The 10,808-nt window shown below is 40.9% G+C and overlaps 1 protein-coding gene across 1 annotated transcript; it reads left to right on the plus strand.

The window, feature by feature from the left end:
* Positions 1-455: 455 nt before the first annotated feature.
* LOC309693243 (occludin-like) lies at positions 456-10,786 on the plus strand. The gene is made up of 9 exons (XM_082512301.1): positions 456-763; positions 1,659-2,235; positions 2,851-3,054; positions 3,224-3,385; positions 7,311-7,465; positions 7,695-7,952; positions 8,613-8,784; positions 8,926-8,967; positions 10,313-10,786. The coding sequence occupies exons 2-9, from the start codon at positions 1,687-1,689 to the stop codon at positions 10,412-10,414; spliced, it is 1,644 nt and encodes a 547-aa protein (XP_082368427.1). The 5' UTR covers positions 456-763; positions 1,659-1,686; the 3' UTR covers positions 10,415-10,786.
* The last annotated feature ends 22 nt before the right edge of the window (positions 10,787-10,808 follow it).

Below are 10,808 nucleotides of genomic sequence, written 5' to 3' on the forward strand. Positions count from 1 at the left end.
ACACTGTGGTCATAAACGGATGGAGATGGTCAGCAACAATACTCAGGTAGGCAGTAAGGTAGTAAATCAAGACTCATCAAACCAGGCAGTATTTTTCCAGTCTTCTTTTGTCCAGTATTGGTGAGCTTGTGTGAATTGTAGCATCAGTTTCCTGTTTTTAGCTGACAGCAATGGCACCCGGTGTGGTCTTCTGCTGCTGTAACCAATCACCTTCAAGGTTTTGAAGGTCTGAAATACTTAGACCAGCCTGTCTGGGAAAAGCAGTTATGCACTTATTGTTATGATTTTGTAGTTAAGTATCACTCTGCATTGTATAAAGTATGAATCATAGATCACATGAATTGTACTTTTACAATTATATTAGAATTTATCAAAAGATTTGTCAAAAAGGTTTCGGTCTAATGCGTGGACTGGGCTGAATATCAGTAGGTTATACTTAGGTTGGAGGTTGTAAACTGCAATTTGAATGTAGCAGGAGCCTGGGTATAAACTGTCACGAGCACGTGGGTGAAGCAGGTCGTTAGCGGGTGAACGGTGCCCCTGCTGAGACGCTCGGTAGCTCCGGAGAGTGTGGGTGAAGCTTTCGAAACTTTCATTGTTTTGTTAGGAGAAACTATCCATCCAGTAAAATAAAGGCGAAGTTAACGATCGTTGATGGGATATAAAGCGGACGGTGTGGTGGTGGCCAGGAGTCATGAACGACGCGGTTTAAGCAGCTGAACCTGGATCGGTGTAAAGTTTATGAGTTTTTCACGGCGCTTGGGTAAGTTGCGTAACTCATATGTCCTTGTTGATTCCTCTCTGAAGTTTTTTACATTTAAAGAGAATTTTCTTAATTATTATTGACCGTCTAACCTCGCTGATGATGCTGATTGATTAAAAGAAAACCTCCGAGCATTAACAAATGAGTTTAAAATATTTTACGACCAAGTAAAATGCTCATATTTTAAACACGTTATGACAGTGGACAGAAGTGTTTTTTTCTGGGCTGAAGTGGAATGAGCCTCTTTTAATGTAGAGATGTTCAGTTATGTACAATTAGCACACAGTTGCAGTAACAGAGGAGTACACGAGTTCGTTATTTCACGGGTTTAAATCAAACAGAAAAAGTTAAATTTGGGGGGTTTAAGTTGTATCTTCACCCCTCCCTAAGTGGTGCTGACAATCAGCAGGTGCTCACAGGTAACATGCAGAACAGGGGCTATGTCTGTGGCTCTCCACTGCTGAAAACACCACGCATGGCTGCTCACCTCTTATCTGCTGTGTGTCTGAATAATTGAAGCGTGCTGGGTTTGAGCTCATTGGAGTGATGAAGTGTGGGTCAGCTACACTAGAAAGGGTTCAGGGACGGGCTGAGGTGAGAGTGCTGCATGCTGGTGAGCTGAAAAAGGTGCTTATAACTAAAACGTAGCTACACTTAATTAGGGCTTAAAGGGACAGGGAAAATGCGTTGGAAGTGAATTCATCTTTTAGATTTTGAAAGTCATTTTGCTCATCAAAACATCCCACTGAAGAATTTACACTATAAAAAATTGAATTAAAATACTTAGCGTAATAAAATCTCCTATTAAATGCATTATGTTATAGTGCTGATATCTATATAGGCTCAAGTCATTTACCCTTGCATTAATTCTGTCTCATTTTCACCCCTCTTCCAGGTGAAATTGGAGCATTATCCAGTAAACCATGTATGAGCCTCGGTACTATGATAGCCCCCCTGTGTACAGCCCACCCTACAGCACTACCTCCCACAGCTTGTATCCCCCAAGGAGTGTCCAATCCCCTCGAAGCCAGAATGCCCCCTATACCTACGATGTCCCACCAGAGTCTTACTACATGGAGGGGAAGCCTCAACACTTCTACCGCTGGTTCTCACCTCCTGGTTTTGTCAAGACCTTCCAAGGAGCCACGGTGCTCATGTGTTTCCTCATCTTCGCCTTAGTAGCGTCAACTTTGGTGTGGGACATGAACAGATTTGGGTATGGGGGATATGGTGTTGTTGATGCTGGAAGTGTTGGAGGGTTGGGGTCAGGATATTATGGAGGTAGCTACGGCTATGGCGGCTCCTACATGACGCCTCAGTCTGCCAAGGCAGCGATGATTTCCATGGGTGCCATCAACTTCCTGGTGTCACTGGGGTTCTTGGTGGCGAGTTTCTCACGGTCACGGAGCATACGGACATGCAGGTTTTACCTCACTGTGTTCATCTGTGATATCATCTTAGCTGTCCTTCAGGTGAGTCTGTCTCACCCAACAAACAAAGCAAGTCACAAATATATTCAGTTGTTCATTTTCATCAAATCCCTTCGATCAGCACTCATCACCCATCCATTCATCCATCCATCCATTCATTCTTCTTCTGCTTTTCAAAAGCAGTTGTCCTAACAGGATACACCCTGGACAGGTCACCAGTCTATCGCAGGGACAGCATATGAGAAACAGACAACCATTTAATTGACTTGCACACCTTCAGCTAGATTAAAATCACCAGCTAACCTAACATGCTGCATATCTTTAAATAGTAGGAAGAAGCCAGAGTAGCCAAAGAGAACCCGCACAGATACAGGATAACATGCTGACTCCATGCAGAAGGACCCCACTCAGAGGAGGAACACAGTACAGTGGTTCTATGTTCTCTGTGGGCTGATCAGTGGGATCCTCTTCTGATCAGTCAGTTTTGACCTGAAACTGAATTGCAGCCTTTTGTGTTCAGAAATGATGCTAAATTAAACGTTTGAGCCAACTTTTTAGTGTAAGTAGAAACTACATGAGACTTCTGTGTTTTTAATCTGTGGCATTGGCAAATCACTTATTTATTATGATCAAATTTGCTTTCGGTTTGTCGTCTAGGGCATCATTGACATCATCTTTGTTATTGGTGTGAACCCGATGTCTCAGAGCTCGCAGAGCATGCTGTACAACCCCATGCTCATGATGTGTCAGAACATCCAGGGCAGCCCTAGCCTCAGTGGCAGCGTGGGGGCCGGTTTTCCTGGGGGGTTTCCTCTGTTCAATCAATACCTGCAACACTACTGCTACATGGACCCCGAGGAGGTTAGCAGGAAGTATCTATCTATCTATCTATCTATCTATCTATCTATCTATCTATCTATCTATCTATCTATCTATCTATCTATCTATCTATCTATCTATCTATCCATCCATCCATCCATCCATCCATCCATCCATCCATCCATCCATCCAAAGTTCACTCTTTCCTCAGGCAGTGGCGTTTGTGTTGGGTCTTCTGGTGGTGGTGGCTTTATCGTTTTCTGCTTACTTCGCCTACAAAACCCGCAGCAAGATTTGGCGCCATGGAAAAGCTAACATCCATTGGGATGAGGCCGTGGCCAGGCCATCGGAGGGGCAGGATATACAGGACTGGGTGAGTAAAGTCTCATTATAATTTTTGAAACAGCATATAAATGGGGAACTGATGTTTATCAGCTGAGGATAAAAAAAAAAGTGAATTAACAAAAAGATGTTGACTTATTTTTGTATAACTTCATTTTTTACAGTGACATCACTTCCTAAACAGTCACAATTGCTTTTTTTCAGATACCAGCACCAATGAATTCCCAGCATTTATATAAACAATCTGTTGAGGTTTTCATGCATTGACAGTGAAAAATGAGTGTCACAAAGTCACAATACCTGTCGATGTTGAATCAAAGAATACTGGTGTTTATCCTTGACACTCCCAGGTTTCACTCTGACTGATGATTAACCAGACTAGTGATAACAGGCACATAGAAACCATTTAACAATGACAGTCAGACAGCATTACAAGGTCCAGGTTTTAGCTTTTAGTGACATGAAACTGATCAGGAAGCTCATAAAGTAACTCACTTTATGGTTAAGAGCCAGGTTTTAAGTTTCACTTTGCACACAGTCTCAGACCGATTCATTTAGAACCAGAAGAATTTGTGGTAAACATATTTTTTTAACTAGTTGTCCCTAAATAAAATTAAGTTGTTTTGTTCCAAACCTCACAGATTTACAACATATGACATAATATATTACACCATACAGCAACAAAGACGGCAATAAATGAACCTCACGTAGCAAAGGTGTCGGCACCTCGTTCAGTAATTTTTTAATTGATATTATTCTCCACATAATCAGCCAAAACCCACAGAAACCAGTACAATATCCATCTAAAGAAATGACCCTGAACAGCAGGTTGACTTCTTAGATTTTATCAATGGGATAAGATATGTGCTTTGCTGTGAATATGATGCAGATTACAAACATTATTTCTATGTTGTTTCTGTCACATTTATTTTTGTTTAAATTTACATTACATAAATTATGACTTAGAAACCAAAAAATCTACTTAAAGCTGAGACAGATAAAAGAGACAGACAGAAATAGAAGCTCTTGACTAACATGCAGCACCACTTTGTTCCATCGGTCAAGATTTTACCCACAGAAAAAACATGTGCTTGAACTATAGTACCAATTTGTACACATTTAATGGTTTTTCATTATTTTCATACATGACTGTATAGTAGAACAGTCCTGAAGACATCAAAAAATTTAAATAACACAATTACAGTTTACAGTCGTGGTAATTTGGGGCTTTTAATTGACACTCACTCTCACAAACATTTGATTAAATGTCCCTCAGCAAGTTGCCCATCAGCCTGTATGGGAATTAGAGAAAATCCAAAATAAATTCAAACTCGTGCACCCACTTCTTGTTGTTTCTTTTTAAAGCCATTAAAGATGAATGCTGTATAATTATTTCACCATGCAAAAAGGACAGTTCAAAAAAATAGCCCCAAATTACCATAACGTTCAAGCCCGTGATGAGAGCATGTAAACTTCTGACCTTTACTGAATGTGCGGAGCAAAAAATGTGAACAAAGCATTCCTCAAATAACCTCCTTTGCTTTGATAACAGGTTTGAGCGCTGTTCATTCTGACAAGCGACTTCCTTAAGTTATCATAAAAATTGTTTCCAGCAGTCTTGCAGGAGCTGCCAGCTGCGATAAGCATTTCTTGACTGATTTCCTCCCTCTGCATCCCAACCATGATGGGTTTAGGTAAGGCTGTTGGAATGACCATGCCATCTGATGCACAACTCCATCACTTTGCCACTTGGTCTGCTACAAAGCTCACAGAACGTTGAGGTGCAATTTGGCTCATTGTCATGTCACTAATAAACATCCTCCACAGCACGTTTATTAATGGGAACATACTGCACATACTGTCCAATCTGCCTTCTTTGCATTTCTCAGAGATGCAGGTATGCTTCATCTCAGATTATGACCTCAGCAAGGATGTGGGGTTTGAGGAATTTAAAGAATTAGTTCTTTTGTGGTTTTATTGACGCATGTGTCAATGAGAGGAAAAGAAAAATTGGTTTGAGAGCTTTTCTCAGAGAGCATCAGCGGTCCAGCATTTACCAGCTATTCCTGCTGCTTTGACGCTATGTGCTCTTTTTATTTCGCAGTAGCCTGATGCGATGTTTAGCAGCAATTAATCCATTAAAGTAGCCATGTGACATGAACGTATCAGGCCCACCGTGACTCATTAGGGCAAGGGAAGCAACGTATTCAGTAAGTTCAGTGAAGTCTTGGCCTACATTCTTCCTATCAGCGCAAAGCATGTACCAAGTTGCTTCATCAAGAGGCAGGCCCTATTCTGGGGCACTCTTGTTTCGCACTGAAGATGCTTGCCTTGCAGGGAGGCATATATAATGTATGTGGCATGTATAATGAATAAAAAGGGTTGAGTTGCCTCTGTGTTGCTGTGTGAATCCCTACAGAGTGTGGTGGCACTAAATGATTTAGTCTGTGAAGGGGCTGCTACACACTGCTGCAGATTAGACTCCTGGCTAAGACGTAATTTCCCCCGGTTTTGTGCTACATGACTGGAAAAGGGAGATAATTGAGGGAATATAGGAAAAGTAGATTAAAAGAAAATGCGTTATGATATCTGAAAACTGTGCGTTGCTTATGTTGAATTAAAAAAAAAACGTAATTAATGGGGCTTTTTTTTATCAGCATCAGGAGTTACCCCAGAGTCGAACAGATGACAAGACCTCCTCCAAAGGAAAAATATCTCAAGGTTACAGAGAGATTTTATTGTGATGAGCGTTTACATAATGTCGCAGATTCTATGGCTTACAAATTACCATAATAGTGAGTCAAAGCAATCATTAAAAACAGCTTTCCTGGGTAAATTTCTAAATTCTAATAGTTGGCAGCCCTTTATAGACAGCACAATCATTTAATTAGAAATATCTGCAGATTTAGGTAGTAATCAGAACCATTACTAATAATAATCCCGATGTCTGGATTTAACAATAACAGCTGAATGTGCACCTGTCTGCCGCAGTGGATCAAATTCCTTGTAGCTTTCCTCTAGGTGCTCCCCACCCACACACCCCCACACCCTCACATGGGGGATTGACTTGCAACCCTGACATTCATAAGATCTATTTCACTGACTGCATTTTTCAAACATCAGCTCGCTAGACCTTTATCCTGTGTGACTGCACCCTGTTACAGAAATAGGTCAGACAAGCCTTCATTAATGATGCATATGACAGTGGATCAAATGAGGCGTAATGCAGTTCCAGTGTCTGATATTCTCCGTACCCTATAAGGATGTTTTCTTTTGACAGTGGTTGCAGCATCTGTTACACTGTAGGTGTTAAAATATCTGTCTGATAAACACATGCGACTCTTCGCCGCAGTCTCAGCCTTTTCAGCGCGCTGCTGATGATATTGATGTTCACACGCTCTCACACTGTTAACGCTCTGGTGGAATGCATCTCACATCAGATGGAACCGGGAAATTGTATTGTGCGCGTGTGTCCTTCGAATGAATCGCCTCTGTTAGCTGCTGAAAGAAATGAAGAGATTATTTTAGGTGAGGGGGAGCTCATCCTGAAAACCTGGAGGAGTGCTTCTCTCTCTTTAATGGCTGAATGGATATGAGAGCTGTCACACAGTCATGCTGAGGCCAAGGCTAGCGTTTGTGTCTGCCCTTGTATCAGTCTGGCTACATGTGAACGCGTCTGGCAGGGACATGCCGACTTTCAGCCAAGTGTTTCTGAGCAGTTTGGAGAACCCTCCAGTTCTGCACTTCTCCACTTAGGCGACAGAGTCAGTCGAAGGATTTCTTTCCGGCTTAAAAAAATACATCTCACAACTCTGGAGGATTATATTATTTATATCATCGTGTTAAATATGGCGTTATCTCAGAAAACACCAAGATAAAGACTTCAGGTTATTCAAACCAGAGGTCCTGGAAGTAAATAAGGAGATTATGATTTGACGGTCCGGATGTTGTCTTAGGTGAATCATGTTGGAGAAGTGCGCAGCACCCAGCAGGCACCGACTGTTGTTGTGTCAGAGAGAGCAGCGCCAGACCTGAGGGCGGAGAACAGCGCGGTCTCCTACGGCAATGGAGCAGTCAGCATCCACAGTGAGGGAAATTACAAAACCAACAGGTGGGTGATGTTTGCAGCAAATGAGTCTGTGACGCACAGATTCTCCAGTGTGGCCTGTGTTCAAATAATAGGTCACATTACAAAAACACACACACACACACGTTTGGCTTCAAATCCAAACAAGTATGAAGTACAAAAAGCAAAAAGAGACACATTTTCGTCACAGTGTCAAACACATAAGTTATGTTTCCCTGTTCCTGATCTTCAGTTAAGTCTTGATTTTCCACAGTTTCTCTGCAAACAAGAGCAAGACACATGGTGCTGAGCCTTTGTACCAAAACTGCAGGGCCAAAGTTTGTCCCAGCAGCTCTTCAGATGAGAGTGACAGCATCAGGTCTCCACCTTATTACGTGAAGAAGGAACGGAAAAAGGACAGAGAGCCAATGCCTGCTGCTCAGGTGATGATCGAGTCGCAGTATGAAACTGGTTACACCACAGGAGACACCGGCAACGGGCTGGACCGGGACCACACAGATTACCTCTACAGGTATGTCCTGAGGTTGCTGCAACCTCAGAGAGTTCAGTGTGTGAGAAAGTATTTACTCAAAGCAAAAGAAGCTTCAGTGGTGTTCAGAGTAGTTTAAATAATAAATACAAAATATAGTCTTGAACCTGAAATCATAAAAACTACACGTCTCTTTATTTAACAAGAAAAATGTGTTTTTACTCATATAATGTTAAAAATATGCATTACATCTAAATGAAGAGTCTACGTGCTGGTTTAGATGCATTTCCTTCCTTTTAACAGTCTCTTAATTTTTTTTTATGAAGGAATAGAATTAAATAAAAAAAATGCTGAATATCACTGCAGATGTCGACTAAGCAAGAAAAATTAGCACTGGTATCAGTTTTTAAAAATCCCCTTTGGTTATACCCACGATTAAGTAAAGATCATACCCTGAGGAGGAACAATTATCTAATCAGTCACATCTTTAATAAAGAAATGACACAGTATTTATAATATTTTAGAGTAAAATACAGCAATATCAGAAAGAAGTGGTCAGGATCACAGTTGCCTCTAAGGGAGTTCAGCTAATTTAATACTGGTGGAGATACTAATGAAAAGCTCCCCTTTGTATCTGCCATTGCCCCAATAACAGTTTTAATGTAACAATGATTTCATGTCTTGGTATTAACGCTGTTCCAGGCTGTACCCAGAGATAACTTCAGATGAGCAGCGCAGAAGATACAAGAAGGATTTTGACTCAGATCTGTCGCGCTATAAGATCCTCTGCAGCGAGCTGGATGACATCAGCGACAAGATGCACAAGCTGAGCCGAGAGTTGGACGCACTGGAAGAAGACTCCATGAAGTACCAGGTAGAGAAAAACAGGAATAAGGTGCACAGAGTGGAAAAGCCAGGAGAATATATCAGCCAGTCATGGTTGTGGCTTTTGTATTTAAGTATTTGACATTTCCCAGCATAAAGTCAGCAAAACCTTTCTTTTTTCTTTTTTTAGGGTGTGGCAGATGAGTATAACCAACTGAAATGCCTTAAAAGTGTGAGTATAAGAAGATCTGTGATGTCATAATGTAAAGTTTGCAGTTTCTTCACTTTAGAGAGAAACTGAGTAAATTAAACATACACTAACCTAAAATCATAGATTGAATATAAAAGATGGATATGCCTGCTGCGTCATCACTCATTGGTTAAATTAAAGATCAGTTGTGAAGCGTCAAACCGAACATTTCTTCCAACGTCATCTTAGCGTTTTGAAATCAACGCAGCTGGTGAAAAAGTGGGACACTGCATGCTAGTCGGCTAATGACTTGTTTATCATAAGTTGTTGCTCCTTCTTTCTAACTCTGCTGAGGACCATTTCTTTAAAATGACCTTTGTTTTATAATCAGTAGGGCTTGAAGCTGGTGATTAAGCCCATAAACTTTTCTGATGTCTTGCAGTAAGGGAGCTGAGGGGTATTTTCTAAATTTTTTTCAGTGGTCACGCAAACAGAAAAAATGCAGGATTAGAGTCACCAGGGAAATCAATAAAAACAAAATTGGCAAGACTTTTTCACCATCTTTGCTTGTCTGAAATCTTCCCACATGCCATTTCATCGTTCTCTGATTTAACAGCCCAATTTGGGGGCTTTGGGGGGACCATGTTACATCCCCAAATAGGCCTAGATGTAAGGGGAATTACATAATACTAGATGGGGAAACATGAGGAGGCTGTTTGGGTCGGTTTGAAAAGATTTATTGTCAGGTTGTGAATAAAAGGAAGCAGAAGTTCATTTTAGGAAGAGACAAAACCAACACAGCAACCAAAATGAAATAAAACCCATTGACTGATGAAGCTACTCAACAGAAAAGCAGACCTACTGCTCGACTCCCTAGCAACCAAAGATAAACAAGAGAAAAAGGGGAATATGAGAAGAATATGGCAACTCTCCCCTACAAGCTCCCTGTGGTCACAATAAATCAGTCGGGTTTAACAAGCAAAAACCAGCTAGGCACATAAGAAACCTACAAAAAAGTAAAAATAAAAACTAGCTAAGCTAAGGAAAGGCAACTTTAGTCAACTTCTATAGTCCCTGGAGAGCATGCAGTGGCTGCAGGACTCATACCAGCACCAGTGACATGAAAAGCAGGAACATCAGGAACTAGCAGTAGGGGAGGGTGGAACCCAGAGAAGGACCTGAAAGCAGAATGTGGCCATCTATATACTTTTTAATCTCTTTAAGGGGAGCTATGACATGTTTTCATATATTAGACAAATGCAGTTAGCTTTTTTACTGTCCAGATTATAAGATAAACTAGCTATCTCATTCCTGCACTGTAACACTACTACAATTGACAATATTGAGTTTGTTAAATATACACTTGTTTAAATTTTGTTTTTTCTAGACGCCTGAGTATCAAGCAAAGAAGAAGCAGAGTAAGGAACTTCGGCAAAAACTTTTCCACATCAAACGTCTGGTGAAAATCTACGACCAAGGTTTCTGCTAGTGTACATTATTCATCTGTCCAGAAAGGTGTGCTGACAAGAATTCATCCAGCATTTACTGACTTTTCCTTCACTGGCTGCACAGAACTTCCCAGCTAGTGTCACTAATACTGGTCCTACAGCCAGTGAACCTCATTTCTGTTTTTGACATCAATGTTCATGAAGCTGTAAGCATACAGCAACTCTGTGTGTGGTTTTAAACTGCATAGGAACACGGCGCTGTCATACGTCTGTCACGATGTCTGTCATATTTAAGCATGAGATTTCAATTTCAGTTGTAATTTAATTTAAATATATGACAAACTATGTAAGAATACGCTGGAAGACGAGCGTAATGTAAATAAAGAAGCAAGTGAAACTCCTGTTTTTGTCATACAAAACTACTTTCAACAGCAA

The sequence above is a fragment of the Aulonocara stuartgranti genome, assembly GCF_965226115.1.
Source record: "Aulonocara stuartgranti genome assembly, chromosome: 18".
In the NCBI taxonomy this organism is placed as follows: Eukaryota; Metazoa; Chordata; class Actinopteri; order Cichliformes; family Cichlidae; genus Aulonocara; species Aulonocara stuartgranti.